This window comes from Pan troglodytes, chromosome 2 (assembly GCF_028858775.2).
Source record: "Pan troglodytes isolate AG18354 chromosome 2, NHGRI_mPanTro3-v2.0_pri, whole genome shotgun sequence".
Classification (NCBI taxonomy): Eukaryota; Metazoa; Chordata; class Mammalia; order Primates; family Hominidae; genus Pan; species Pan troglodytes.
In genome coordinates, this window is record NC_086015.1 from 164,074,581 (window position 1) to 164,090,904 (window position 16,324).

The following is a 16,324-nucleotide window of genomic DNA, read 5'->3' on the forward strand; positions in this document are numbered from 1 at the left end:
AGCCAAGCAGAATAAATGTGAAATGAAGTGATTTTGACAAGATGCTGGGGAAGTACAGGGGTAAGGAAGATTAATTCCAAATAGAAGGCACAGAATGGTTTTGCCAATGAATTGGATTTTAAAATACAAAGAATGAAAGAAAACACATTTCAGGCAGAGAAACTAGTTTCCCCTTGAGTAAGTACAGCTTTGGTCACTTCACTTAGGTTTGGATGTATAGTGTTTTTGTTGTTAATTTCAAGTAATTGGTAACTTTAGTTTTAATTTTCTCATTGGCTCATGACTTATTTAATAGTTGTCAGAATCTTTAATTTGTTAGTTTTGTGTTATTTAATAAGTTATTTTTATTAGTACTGCCTTTGGGTTGGATAAAATAACTGAGTCATTAGTTTATGAATTTATTAAGGTTTTCTACGTGGCCTGTGAAATGACCGATTTTTATAAATGTTTCATGGATATTTGAAATGAATATTTAAATGTAGATGAATTTTCTAAAGAGTGAGTGTGAAGGTAGAAACTTGTTTATTAGATTATTTGAATCTTCACCTATTTTTTCATTGTCTGATGAGCTAACAAATTATCAGACAAGAATCTCCTACTTGTATTTTGGGTTCAAAGGCTTTTTCTCATATTCTTGGTTTTTACTTCATGTAATTGATGATGTGTGTTTTGGTATATATAACTTTGTGATTATTATGTCTTCTTGGATTATACCTATTATCAATATAAAATATCCATCTTTGCTGTATTTTTTTGCTTTAAATTCACTCTGTTATGAATATTGCCAGAGCGAATTCAGTTTATATAACAGATAAATTGTTGCCCACATTTTTCTTTAGAGTTGTCTTTTATATTAACAGGTTTCTACTCCATCAGATGGTCTTTTAAACAATTTTACCAACAAACATTTATTTTGATTGCTCATATGATTGATTTTATTCCTGACATTTTATTTTGTGTTTTCTGATGCTTTTTTGGTATGTTTTCTTTTAGCCTCCTTTTCTTTCTTTGACTTTATTGATTTTTTAAAAATGCTTTAAAACTATATTTTCTTTCCTACTAGCAGCAGCCTTTTAATCAATACCTACATACTTTATCAATATTAAAAATGAAAATATCCATGGGCTCCAACCGAACAAGAAAACATATTTAACATGCTTTGATTTATCCTTTTTATTCCCCTTCCTTCAGTGCTTCAAGTGTTTTATGGAAATAATATGAGATTTTATTTCCACATCATTATCTATATAGATGTACTTTACCTATACGTTTTGTCTCTTAAAAATATTATAATGTGGCTATATTTATAGCCACATTATAATAATTACATGTATTTAACTTTGAGTTTTACTGAGTTCATCGTTCACTACCATGTCTTGCCTGCTATACACTCCTTTCTTGAGTTTTTGTTTGAGTTAATTTCTCATTTCATTGCAGTATTTCAAGTAATTTTTCCAGAAAATGTAAATGGGTGAACAGTATGATGATACCGTGTCATCAGTGACCTGCATATTGCTAAATCTAAATGATCAGTTCTTTGTCCTCACCTTTCTTAAGCTCTCAGTAGCAACTGGCAAATGATTGCTTTCTTGTCTTCATTTGGCTTTTAAGATACCAGTTTCTTTTGGTTCTTTTAGCTCAATGGACACTATTTCTTGACTTGCTTTTATTCATCTCCCCAGTTTCTTAATGTTAGGCTATCCCAGGGCTCATTCCTCAACTCTCTTTTCTTCTGTTTACTTGTGTTCCCTAGGTGATTCCATCTAGTTTCGTGGCTTTGCATGTCATCGGTATAAATCCAAAGTTTACATCTTTAGCTCAGACTGCATGTTTCCCATTGTATACTTTATATCTGAGACTTAACATGCTCCAAAATGAAGTCCTGGTCTCCCCACCTAAACCTGAACTTTCCTAAATATTATTATCCATCTATTGCTATTATTACGTAGCCTCCTAGTTGGTTTCTCTACTTCCATCTTTGACCCTCCACAACCCATTCTCCAACACAGCAGCCAGTCAGCATCCATTTCTTCAAAGGTTCACGTTTTTATAAGGGTCTACAGGATCTGCATCGACCTCACACTCTAAACTCATCTTCCCCTAAAATTCTCCTCCTCACCCAGTCATATTGGTCTACTTGCTATTCTTCCTTCACAGCAAGTGTTTATTTAAATGTCTTTGCACATGCTGTTTCTTCTATCTGAATGCCTTCCCCCAGATTTCTACACGGCTTCCTCCCCCACTTACTTCAGGACCCTGCGCATAGGTCACCTTATCTCAAGCGCTTGAATATGCCTCATATGATGTAGCTCCTTGGTACATATTTGTTGGTGTCTGTGGGGATAGGCAAAATGCCTTTTGTCGCGTTTGGGTCTAGTATTTTACATCCTAATTCTTTTTTCTTAGAATTCTGATCAGACCAATTATTGAGAAGCTTTTGGGAAACACTGTTTATCTTTCCTCATAGGGTGTGGAAAATCTCTTCTGTGCTAGTTTTGGGTGCCAGGCAGCTTTGCATTATTTGTTTTTGCATAAGTTGGTCTCATTTGTTCATTTTGTCAAAAAAATCCTTTTAAATTTCTGATTTATGGTTTCCTATTTTTTCAATGCTATATTTCTTTTTATAATTATTTTTGTTATTTCCATAGGATTTTTGAGAAGGATGGGAGGTAAATGTGTAGGGCCAATTCCGAATCTTTAAAATAGAAATGCATAAAATGTGCTTGGCTTTGTTCATTCACAACCATACCTATCCATTTGAAAAATTAAGCATTTTTCTGTTTGTGTGTGTGTACGTATGTTTTAATTTATTGAGTCTGATTACAATGCCCACTTCTACATACGAATTTTCAGAGCCTCTTGTAATAGTTCCACAGCCCTAAAATTGGGAAACTATCTGCTATGAATATATAGCAGAAACATAGTCATTGGAAATGATGGGCACATTGGTATCCCTAAAGAGTAGAGTAAAATTCATTTTCATCTAAAGGAACCCAATCCTCTTGTTTCACATTTAGAAATCATCTTATGTCATTCCCTGTTACTCTCACAGAAAATTCAGAGTAAGGAACACAGGTGGAGAAGAAATGGGCAGGCAGCTTTAAAGAGATGTTATCAAGATAACATTTTTCTTCATATTCTGTAGACTGTAGAGAAATGGTTTACAAGAGAGCTTTAAAGGTATTGTTTTAACATACATATGAGCTGTACTTATGTATGACACCTATTTTACTTGTTCATTTTTGTTGTTATTGTCAAAACAAGGCCAGTGCTTTTCTACATCGACTGAATTTCTGGACCCACTTCCCATTCAAACTGTTTTTTTGAAAAACAGTCTTATTAATTTTCTGTATATTTTGTTTTCTTTCCAACATTTTTAGATTCAACCATCAGACACAAATGTCTTTTTATATCTGCTTTGTTAGTTGTGGACATGCCTTTCTACCATGTCCCTTGATACATACACCCATTAAGACGTTTATCTAGCTCGACTAACACTGGGTGCTGGAATCTGCAAAGTTACAGAATTGAGAGGATTTAGATCACATTTCATTTACTCTGAAAAGAAAGAAAGGGCACAGATTCTGGAAACAGACAAGTTTGAACCTAGCCCTGCTACCTATAAACTGACTTGTGGGACCTTAGATAAGGTACATATCTTTAAAAAGGTGGATAGTAATACACACCTTGCTAGATTGTTGTAGAGACAGTGATACGAAATCATTGCCCAAGGTTAGGTGTGGAATAGTAGCTGTGTCAGTCAGGGTTGTCCAAAGAAATAGAAGCAATTGTGTGTGTGTGTGTGTGTGTGTGTGTGTGTGTGTGGGGTATGTGTGTATGTTTTTGTGTGCATGTGTGTGCATGCATGTGTGTGTGTGTGTGTGTGTATTAAGAGACTTATTCTAAGGAATTGGCTTATGTGATTGCGGGAGCTGGCAGATCCACATTCTGTGGGGCAGGCCAGCAGGCTGGAAATTCAAGTGGGATTTCTTTGTTACAGTCTTGAGTAAGAATTCCTTCTTCCCTAGGAAAACTCAATTTTTGCTGTTAATGCCTCCAACTGATGGATAAGACTCACCCATATTATGGAAAGTAATAACTTTTACTTAAAATCATCTGATTGTGATATTGATCACATTCTCAAAATACCTTAAAAGCAACATCTAGACTAATATTTGACCAAAACAACTGACCACCATAGCCTTACCAAGTTTACATATAAAATATACCATCATAATATTTAATAAATGGTAGCTATTATTTTTAAAGATGGTATTTTCTATTACTTCAATTATTATTATTTTATTCCATAAACATCTCTTGAGGATCTACCACATACCAGGCACTGTGCTAGGTATTTGTGTGTGCACACATGGAGGTGGGGCAAAGGGAGAGGGATAAACGTGGATAAGTTATACCACTTGTTCTCTAGGCATCTATATTCCAATGGAAGAGACAAGTCAAAGGGAAATGATAATGTATTAGGAATTATGGATAGATATATAATACTGTAAATTATATATTTATGCTTTTGTATTGTATTTATTTATATTGATACCTATATTTATCTTGGTAAAATTCTGTCCATCTATTCATCCTTCCATCCATTTATCCATCTAATCTGCAGGACCTTGTTTCCATTTTTGCCTTGAGTTGAAGGGAAGAGAAAAATTGTCTTGGATGAAACTACTCTGAATAAGCATTGGTTGATGTCAAGCAGGGGAATGAACCTCTACCATGATTATAATGAGTCAGGTAGCTTTGTTGTTTTATAAAGGTATTTCTAAAACCCTCTTCAGAAGCAATGCATAAGTAAAATAAGTTTTCTACGTGAACCAAGGCTAAAGCTCCACTCCCCTGCAGGTTTTGCGATTTTACTCTAGATAATATGTACTGTTAAATTATGGTTCATCCATATAATAAAATATTATGGGTCTGTTAAGTACTTTTAAAAGTATATATGATGTTCTTTCAATTTGTTAGGTAGGGGACATGACTGTAAAATATTACTTAGTATAATCTTTATATGCATTGAAAAAGACTGGAAGAAAATACACCAAAAACTTTACAGTAACTATTTTTGGACAGAGGGATTATGGTTGGTTTCGATTGACTGCTGTATATGTTTCTGTATTTCTCAAGTTTTCTAACTTGAATGCCTGTTGCTTTTATATCAGAAAAAAATATGTGATTGAAGGGGAGCAGTTAAGTTTCTTCGATATAGTATAGCCTAAGCAAGATACACAAGTTTGTATAAAATAATTTGAAAGCTACCTTTTTAAAAAAATGTCTTGGTATTTAAGTACTATAGCACTTGGCATTACTAGATTCAAAAAAGGAAAGATAAGTACCATGTATAGATTTTCGTGAGCTTTTGAATTAATAGGAATGTATGAGAGAGGGTCTGCAAGAAGCTAATCAGCTTTATTAAAAAAAAACAATAAAACCAAAACCTCAAAACTTTCTGCTTAGAGATTGTAGGAAAGATGGATAATCAAAGGATCCATCTTTTACTTTATAATGAAAAGATCTTTAGGGCATTAAAAAATTAATGATCCCAAGTGAACTGAAGGAAAGCTAGAGATTGGGAAAACTGAAAATAGTGTGGATTGTAGGTTATCTACTTTAAGCCAATCCTTCTGGGTATGAGGACAACTGGATAGTGGACGTGGCATACCATCCAGCATTCTGAAACAGTGTTTTCAAAGTGTGGCCTCCCGAACAGAGCTGCACCAACATCAGCCTCACCAGGGAACTTGTTAGAAAGGTCAGTTCTACTGGGCAGGGAGGGAGGACTTCTTTGTTTAAGAAATCTACCAAGGGAAAAATGGAATCTTCTGTAAACAGCCAAAAGGGAAAAATAAAAGTTGTTCTTCAGGTGATTCTTTTCTATAGAAAAGGGTCTTTAACCTGATGTTTCATGTCTACACTATTCCTCTCTGTTATTTGCTGTGTTGGAAAGTCTTTCTTATAAACTTACTATAGGAAGAGGATATTTCATATCTTTTTACTCTGTCTCATCTTTGCCACATCTGGGTGAGGTTGCAAAGGAAACTGAGGCATAAAGAACTTAAATGAGCATTCAAGTTAAAAAGTAGCTACTTAAATGAACATTCTACTGCTATGAAGGCAGTGTCAGAAAAGAATCACGTTTTCACATTCTAGATTTAAAACTCTATCCACAGGAACAATACATGCTCAGATTTTCCTATAAATAAAATGACAACTTGAAGAAATTAACCATGAAAGATTTTTGCTAATTTTTCTGTTTCTTTTTCTTTTAAAAATTTAATAGATATATTTTGTTGTTTGTATTGTTGTATCTCACTGCTGTTTATTCGTAGTTCTAGGTACTCTATACTGACAAAGCAAACGTTTTGGGGGCCTTGTGGTGAGTTTAGGAAAACAAGACCCTTTAGTGGTTACTTTTAAACTGAGCCCTCTCTTACCTTCTGAGAGGTAAGACAGGGGCCAGATGCAGTGGCTCCCACCTGTAATCCTAGCTCTTTGTGAGGCCAAGGTGGGAGGGTCGGTTGAGCCCAGGAGTTGAAGGCTGCAGTGAACTATTATCACGACACTGCACTCCAGCCAGGTGACAGAGTGAGATCACGTCTCTTAAAAACAAACAAGTAAGACAAATTAAGATTAGTGCTTTGAGATGTTTGATTTCATCTATATTTTCTTTTGAAAGATGGTTTATTTTCAAGTAACTTTGGTGAAGTGAAAGCTAACAAAAAATCAAGAACTTGGTATTTAGAGAAAAAAAATTAGTTGAGATTTAGAGCAGTACATTATGTAGATCAAAAAAATACTGAAATACATGCCAGTTAGAGAAAACAGGTAAGATGGGGCAGTGAAAACTCAGAATGTCCCAGAAGTTGAAATGAGTGGAAAACTCATCAGCTGAAGCATTTTGTAAGCCAGATGAATCCTTTTTTTTTTTTTTTTTTTTTTAAAGCATGAAATGCATATACAGTGGACCCTTGAGCAACATGGGGGTTGGGGTGCTCACCCCGCTGCCGTAGAAAATCCAAATATAACTTTTGGCTCCTGGAAAACTTAACTCTTGATAGCCTACTGTTGACTAGAAGGCTTACCAGTAAAATAAACAATTAACATATATTTATATACTCTTTTTACATAAGGTAAGCTAGAGAAATGAATATTTTATTAAGAAAATCATGTAGGAAGAGAAAATATATTTGCTACTCATTAAGTGGAAGTGGATCGTCATTAAGGTCTTTATCCTCATCATTTTCATGTTAAGTAGGCACTAAATTATATTTTCTAAATTGAAGTGGTTCTGTGATTTGGGATTAAATTGCTCTTTGAATGACAGAAGCTAACCAAAAGAAACATGATAATTATGCTTTTTTAAATCACAATACGTTTTCAAATAATTTGTTTTAATTAACTCTCTTATGTGGCTTATAAGTTCTGCTCCTTAACATTTCTATAAGTAGATTTTAAATTCTAAACATTTCCCCCTCTTTTTCTTCCCTTCGCTTTTAAATCTACCTTTTAATTTGATATGAGAGAGGGTGTGATTTATAGAGCAGGATAAATCTCATATAGCCTTACTGGACTTTTTTTCATATAAGCAAATAATCTCCATTTAAATGGATTTTCTGTTTCTGTGTAAGCGCAGACCATTGTCCATACTTCAGAAGCTTGTCCTAGGCTGTGAAACCCAGAGTAGACATGATACATTGGACAGAATTTGATTTAGGGAATTTTATAGACTGGCATAAGGAAATAATGAAGCAAGGATATTGCTTTGATATCCTGGGAATCATTTGCTTCCTATTCTTATTTACAGAGTAAGGTCTAGAGCGTCACCCTAGCCAGACATTTAATAAATTTTTATCCAGTAACAACAACATCATCATCATCATCATCATCATCATCATCATCATCATCATCATTTGTTTAGAGCTTACAATATGCTAGACTATACTAGGTGATTTATGTATATTATCTGACTTATCTTCCTAGCAATCCCATTGCAAAAAGGAATATTATTGTCCCCATTTTAGAAGGGAAAACAGAAGCTCAGAGAGGTTAGCATCTTGCCTGTTGTCACAGTTAGAAAATGACAGCTCTGGGATTTGAACCCAGGTCTACCAGACTTCAGAGCCCAGGCTCTTAAGCATTAGGCTGTAACACTTCACAAGAGATTTATTACGGAACCAGTAAAAAACACACACACACACACACACACACACACACACACACACACACACACCACCTTCAAAACATGATGTAGGGGGAAATAAAGCCATGATCCAGAGCTGAAAATTATCTTAGACACATGACTGTCTAGAATAATGTATTTCTAAAAAGAGAAAGCTGAAGCGTAGAAGAATTATGGAACATGCTCATGTTCATGCAACTAGCGTAGGGTAGAGCTGATCTAGAGCCAGTTCTCTTGACTTTTTGAGCAGTGCTGTTTCTATGTCCCTTGATGTGTCCATCCCCCAGGTAGATGAGTACTTGGTATAATCCAAGTGTGGAAGAGGAACAGATGGTAAAGAGTATGGCTGTAGACTCTTGTATTGGGAAGATGAACTCAAGCCAGTGGGCCAAATTCTTATTGACCTTGCCTTGTTAAGGTATCAGTGCTACATTATTGATAGCTGCACTTATAACTGGATCTTCTATCATGTTCAATTGCAGTGTCTTATTATCATATGCACATTATATTATGGGGGGAAGAGGGAGAGAGAGAAAGAGAGAGGGAGGGAGTGAAGGAAGGAGAGATAGAGAGAGAGAGAGAGAGAAAAAATGAAATTATCTTTCACAATATGAGAATCTATCTTTCACGATATGAGTGGCTCCCTATGCTATTCCTGGAGCCAGCCTGAGATGTGAGATGTGAACCTGCTGTTCCTCAGTTATATTGGTTGCCTTGTGTGTCTCATGTTGTGAGCCTCTTGCCATGCTGGGTGTGATTTTGGTGTTGAAAGATAAATGATTTTATAAAATATGATCCAACTTATTCATTTGGTTCACAGCAGAAAAATAAAGATCTGCTCTAGTACTGGAGGAGGGACTGGCTGAGTTGGACTCATTGAGCGATGTTACAATCTTTGTTTCCATGAACTTTTCTAAGGAATGTTAAGGGTAGTTTTGACTGTATGATTTGCTAATCCAACCTCATATATGTTTATTATACGAAATTTATTTTTGCATTTCCCTACCAGTTCCAATATATAAGTGTCTTTCTGAATAAATGTTCTTCCCATTGTGGCCCTATTTTGATACCACTATCTAATTATAGAGAGCATATTTTGCCAATGATAATTCTTAATCTCATTATACTCTAACCTGAAGCCTGTTCATCTTGGAACATTATATTCTTACAGGTTGACACTGGTTTATTGATAAGCTCCGAAGATTAGCTTTCCAGTCTTTCAAATGCCCGTCTAATAGTTCTGAGATATATATTTTATTTAACTAGTTTTTTGGTGATACCCCCATCATTAAAGTTAAGCTTATATTAGACCAGTAAGTTTTAGGTCTAGGACTATCTTTGTTTAATAGTCATAATCAGAATCATAATCATAATATACTGATACTTTATATACATTGGAAGTGCCTTGTTTTAAGTGATTATAACAAGTGATTTTCAAGAGACATATGCAGTTTATTTTAGTATACCAAAAGGAAGTCATCAAAATCTACAGATTGAAATATATCTAGCTTTTTATGTTATCTTTCATTAGTTCTTTCCCTTCCTTAGTTTAACACAGTTTTCTGTTCTTAAAATTCTAGTATTGGTTGACCCTATTCTCGTTTGATTTTTGATGGGAAAAGTAGAACTAGACAAAACATTTTTTTAAAAATCACATTTTTTTCTAAGACTTTTTTCTTTTTATTTGAATGCTTTACATTTTAATTGCTCATTTAAACCTTTTAAAATCTTAGCCCTAGTTTTCCTTTATCCATCAGTTTTAGCCTTTCATTTCTATTGCTTCCTTTTGGGCTTCTATTCATTGAACAATTTCTAATTTTTACTAGTTTTCTTTCTTTCTATTTCCTGCCCTTTCTTAACATTATTATTATTTTTTTTTAGGAAAGACCATGTGTTCTGATTCTTTAAAATTTTATATTTTTCCCTTGGTGTTTTTCTATTAGATTCTACAAATTGTATTTCTATAGGAGTGTCCATTTTAAAAAACAAAGTGAGGTGTCTGGATCAGTATGTCTATTAGGTTGTCTATTGCTGCATAACAACATACCCTAAAAATTAGCAGCTTAAAACAGCAAATATTTGTATAATAATTGTTGTGGATTAAGGACCCAGGCAGGCCAGGTGCAGTGGCTCACGCCTGTAATCCCAGCATTTTGGGAGGCCAAGGTGGGTGGATCACGAGGTCAAGAGATGGAGACCATCCTGGCCAACATCATGAAACCCCATCTCTACTAAAAATACAAAAATTAGCTGGGTGTGATGGCACATGCCTGCAGTCCCAGCTACTCAGGAGGCTGAGGCAGGAGAATTGCTTGAACCTGGGAGGCAGCGGTTGCAGTGAGCCAAGATCATGCCACTGCACTCCAGCCTGACGACAGTGAGACTCTGTCTCACAAAAAAAAAAAAAAAGAAAGAAAAGAAAAGAACCCAGGCACAATTTACCTGGGTGCTTCTGACTCAATAGCTCTGATGAAGTTACAGTCAGGATAGTGGCTATGGCTGAATGCTCATCTGAAGGTTTGATGGGGTGGATTCACTTTCAAGCCCACTCATGTGGTTGTTGGCAGAAAGAATTTAATTCCTTGTGGGATATTGGACAGAGGGCCTGAATTTCTCACTGTTTGTTGGCTGGGGGCCTCTCTTGGTTCCTTGCCACATAAGCTTCCACAGGGCAGCTTACAACATGGCAGCTGATTTCGTTTAGAACAAGCAAATGTGAGAGCAAGACAGAGTACTTAAGATGGAAGCCATAGTCTTTTTATAACTCCAGAATAATCACTTTATCCATGCTTTATTTGTTAGAGGCAAGTCACTTGGTCCAGCCCATATTCAAGGAAGCAATTACATAAATAGCAGGGGCTCAGATTACTGGGGACTATTTTAGGGGCTGCTTACCATTATATGTGTTTTAGAAGCAGAATATGATACATACTTTAAAGCAACAAAAGCAGAGCTCCCTGGAACACGGAAGGCATGGAATATGGAAGGCAGTAGAAATATAAGTTTGAGATAATATCTCAGACTACAAGAGTAGAACAGTAGCAGGGCTTTGTAAAAATATAGATAGTGAGAAATAAATAGTTTAGGATGAAGATTAAAGAAAACTTTCTTATCAATATTAATTCTGGTCTACGTATTTTCTGTTCATTGAAGCTACCTAGCTTTTTGAAAGTAGTTAAAACAAATCACATCCAAAACTAAGAATAACTATGCAACTTATGTTCAGGAATTTATCATAAAATTATTTTTAAAAACTTATGTGCATACATTTTTCTTTTTCTCTCAAGTTTATTTTTTATTTTCTGTGTACTTCTTCATTTCTCTTGGCAATATAGTGTTTTCCCTCTTGTATATATAAGTGTTTTGCTTTTAATTGCTGAGATTTTATCATAAACTATCTAGCCAAATTCCTTTTTAAGTATTGTCACTATGTTTAATGAATACTAAAGCGTGGCAGAGTTAAGGATAATCAAAAAGGGACGATAAAGTGTTCCTGGGCTAGCAACAGTGGGAAACTATCACTACCCCAAGCATGTAAGGGCAAGAGGAGGGAATCATGTTCCTGGAAACTAGCAGGAGCTGAACATATGACAGAGGGAATGCTCAGCTGGAGCAGGAATGCAGCCGCTGCTTGTGGTCTCTCAGGGAAGAATCCAAGGAGATGAATACCCCAACTTTGCTCTCCTCTTACCCTCTGATCTCTTGCCTCCCCTTGGCCAAACCTATGAGAATCCAGAAGGTAAGGGAGCCCAGTTGATGCAGGCTGTGCAGGTCAGCCTCTCAGGGCAGAGCCCAGCAGAGAAGAGAAAGGGAGAGAATGATTCTGAAGGGGCAAAAGGAGAATATTCAGCAAAGAAAGAAGTTTTTTTAATTCTTTGTATTGTCTATGTTTGGATATTAGCCTATTTGAATGTATCCACTGTCTAGCTGTAAAAGTTTTGAGTTTTGGTTAGTCTTTCTACTCAAATGGCCCCATAATGGTTACAATCAAGTCTTAAAGAAACTTTGTTGTTGGTTTTCTTTTTTAAGTAGTAGGCTATATTTATATTATGTTTTATTTATGATCACAGGCATGGTGTAAGAGTGCTTTTACTGTGGAAGTTTGACTTTAAAATGGCCTACCACGAAGGAATATGCATCCTCGTTACATTTGGAACTATAAAAAATAAATACAGTGTTGTTCACACAAACAAATAATTTTTGCTGGATAGTTGTTTATCAGTTTCCTGGAGCCTTGTTTTATAAATACTCATAAACTTGGAGAAAAAGTCTACTTGAGAGAAGTTTACACTATATGTAGTCTGCTTATTACTACTTTCTTTTTTTTTAAAGTGTATCTTACATTTAGAAACAGATACTATAACATAGAAGCAAAGATGACTGATGAGATTTTTTCACCAAATATTTATGGAAACCTGTCCACTTAATATGAACACACAGAGATAAATAGTGTAGGCGTATGGTGATTACCAAGACAGAGTCCTTGCTCTAAAACAGTTTACCACCAAGTAGGGTATTTAAGTGCATAAACAACTAACTGTAATGATGAGTAGTGTCCCATAAATACTGTCTTACAGGGACAGGCAATAGTATAGGAGTGCACAGAGTGATTTCAGAGAAGCTAGTGTTTGAGCTAAACCTTGAGTGGTGAATACAATCATGGTAGAGGAGAGAATAATTCATTTTGGGCTTAGGGAATGGCATGAATAAGGCACAACTCAATAAAAATACAAATATGAAGGTGGGGTAAGAATTATTCAAGACCGAACCTTGGTGAACAACATATACAAGCAATGGCAAGAGTGAAGGGTGTTCAGAAACATGGTAGAAGATTAGGTTGCCAAGAGAGAACAGGGCTAAATTGTCAAGGTCCTGAGCGCTTTGCTAATAATTTTATGTTTTCTACATAGACCTTAAAAACGTTTTTGTAAAGGGGAGATAAATAATGGTAAGGTAAGGGATCAGCTCAAGATGGAAGAGAATGGGGCAGAGAGGCTTTTGGTGATAGTGTAGGAGGAATGAGGAGGAATTTGCATGAAGGAGGAAGAGGATTTGCCTGAAGGCCATGGCATGGGAAGGAAATGGAGAACATAGATATAAGACATCATAAGTTCTGATAATAGACTTGGGGGTTTCTTGATTTCTGTTTGGAGTAATTGGTAGAAGGTGAAGCTGTTACCTAAGAGACAGTAGAAAAGAAAGAGCCGGCTCTGGAAGGAAGTTAACAAATTCGATTTTAGACTTATTAAGTTTGAGGTATTAGCACTGGTCTAATGTAGATGTCCATTTAGATCCACTGGAAATTTTGTCTAGAGCTCAGGAGTTGCCTGGGTTCAGAATAGAAATCTGAGAACATAAGCCTGAAGATATTTTTAAAGCCATGAAAGTAAGCGAGCCCTCTGTTAAGGAGGGAGTTTAGCATGAAAAAAGGACCAAACAGAGAACTGCCTACAGAGAGGTTGGACAAAAGTCCATTTAAAAAGACTGAGAAGAAGAAATCAAAGAACTAAGAGGAAAATCAGGGAACTGCAGTTGTCATAGAAGCCAAGGAGTCGGGGAGTTTTTAGAAGATTTTAGAACAATGCGACATTAAGAACTATGTTTATAGCAACTTGTAAATTAGTCCTTTCTTTTTCCCCCAGGAGCTTTAAATTCTGCCCATGTGGGTGGCTTGAGGGAGTCTTCAGAGTTTGTAGAAGTAGCTCTGGGTTTCTGAAAAATGTGAAGGTGATGTACTGACCTAGTTAATACCCCGTAATCCTGGGAGGAAGGAAGGGGCTGTGGCTGGAGTATTTATTTCTTGTCATGATAGGTCTTGTCATGAATATTAACTATTTACTCTTTGAAGTCACAAGTGAAAGAAGGGTCTGGCTGTTCTGTTTATGCATGTCAGAAGAACAATAATGCTTACTATGATGACTTCTCAATCTTGAAATATATTCAGAGCTTGAAACTTTCTTTCCCTCCCTGTCCCCTTCCCCTTCCCCTTCCCCTTCCCTTTCCCCTTCCCCTTTCCTTTCCCCTTCCCCTTTCCCCTTCCCCTTCCCCTTCCCTGTTCCCTTCCCCTTCCCCTCCCCTCCCCTCCCCTTTTTGACAGAGTCTCACTGGTCACCCAGTCTGGAGTGCACTGGCACAATCTTGGCTCACTGCAACCTCCGCCTCCCAGGTTCCGGTGATTGTCATGCCTCAGCCTCCTCAGTAGCTAGGATTAAGGCATGTGCCACCACACCTGGCTAATTTTTGTATTTTTAGTAGAGACGGGGTTTTGCCATGTTGACCAGCCTCAAGTGAACCTCTGGCCTCAAGTGATCAGCCCACCTCGGCCTCCCAAAGTGTTGGGATTACAGGCGTGAGCTATCGCGCCTGGCCGGAGCCTGAAACTTTAAAGCTTTCAGTTTAATTCCATGGCTTTTATTTTCTTTTCCATTTTAAGCCCAGTTATTTCCTAAATCTAATTTATTTATTTTTGTGTATATGTCTTTAAAAGGTTTCCTAACAATTACATTTGGTAAATAAGTTCTTATTAAGTGTTTCTTTTAGTTGTTGTGCTTTTGTTTATTGAGAGAAATTGAAATTTTTAAATGTTGCACCTTTGTTGCAGGCTGCCACAGGTAATCAAGATGATATGCACCATGGTAAGCAATTTCTTTGGAAATCCAAGGTATTTCTTGAACTCGGGAATTCAGGAACTGAAGTTTGACCTTATCTTATTGTATAAATTACTTTAACATTATGGTACTTTTGTACCTCATTTGGAGATTAAAGAGCTTGACCAAACAAGATAGGTTAGCATCCAGTCACCTGTAATGAGGAAGGAGTTAGTTTTCATGGGTGATGCTTTGGGTATCAGGGATATGCATAGCTTCATAAATAACTGGGATTTTCATTGGTATTTTCCTACCGCAGGTGTACTATTTTGATATTAATAGTCTCATCCTTTGGATCTCTTACGTTTGGCAGAATATAAGTAAGAAATCTGAATAAAGGTGAATGTTGTTACATGTGTTCTTGGTAGAAGTATATGTCACTGTCAGAGTAATGAGATTGAGGGTGAGGTTGTATGTTATGTATCTCTGATGGAGATTTTGAGGGGTAGCCAGACAGGTCACCAGTCCTCAACCATAGCTGTCTAGCACTGCCATAGGTTCTGCAGAGAGTTCTGCAGAGCAGACCTTCTTAGCAAATGCACCTCCTTCCTTGTGCTGGGCTTTGACCCCAGAGCCTTCCATGGAAGCTATAGGTCTAGTGGGTTGGCCTCAACCACTTGTGAGTGAGTATTCCCTTTATCCTTCTGGCCTATGACTTAGAATAAAAGAAGTCTGCCTGGGCTCCTTTTACTGAGGTCTAATTTTTATCCTTGGATTCCTGCCATTCCTATGCAATGAGAAAAACAAACCCCAGGGGGAGAGAAAGAGAGTGTACTAGCATTGCCTTCTAGCCTAGACCCTCACAAGACAGGAGTCCTGCCAAGCAAGACACAGCCTTTTCACATATGGGAGTAGGCAATTCAAAGGAGGACCAGTAACTTCTAGTGATGCAGATAGAGGAATCCAAAAGGAGCACACAGAGTGGATCCAAGAAATTTAACTGTACCACTTCCTAACATGTAAACCGTTTGGCATTGATTCCATACTAATGCCAATTCATCTGCTTCTCGGAGTGATGGAGGAGGAGTGTTGAACCCTGAGAGTAGTTTGTATCTCTGCATTTAAGAGAGAAAACAAGAGAAGCTGGTAGAAAAGGCTTCTCAATTTGTGAGATTAATCTGTGTTACATCAGAAGTAGTGAGAAAGGAGAGTTAGGATTTAGAAGGCTTGGGAAGACCTGAATAATGTGGATAATGGTATGTGCAAAGCCATAAAATATGTGGTTTTGATGAGGTTAGAATCGTGCCTGAAAGCTGAATGAGAATTTAGACATAATGTGGGGTATGTAATCTGCAAACTCCATCCTGGGCCCAGTGAAAACCTTTCTGTGAGCTTTCCCTAAGGCTGTACTTCAGGCAAATTATTATACAAGGGGGAATCTATTTGCCATCTCTGAGCAAATCCATGCCTCCCTACCTACTATAGGTTAGGAAATAATCTTTTATATCTGTTGGTGTTGCATTTACAAAGGGCTTCCCCATAT

General features: G+C 36.6%; 1 protein-coding gene across 3 annotated transcripts in view; it reads left to right on the top strand.

The window, feature by feature from the left end:
• PPM1L (protein phosphatase, Mg2+/Mn2+ dependent 1L) overlaps positions 1-16,324 on the top strand; it is a 318,004-nt gene that overhangs the window by 143,773 nt on the left and 157,907 nt on the right. Inside the window, exon 1 of one of the 3 annotated variants that reach the window (XM_016942249.4) lies at positions 11,565-11,933. The exons of the other annotated variants lie outside the window; for them this stretch is intronic. Coding sequence (XP_016797738.1) covers positions 11,856-11,933 — 78 coding nt within the window. The 5' untranslated portion in view covers positions 11,565-11,855. Of the gene's footprint in view, positions 1-11,564; positions 11,934-16,324 lie in introns of those variants that run through there. 3 annotated transcript variants of the gene reach the window in all.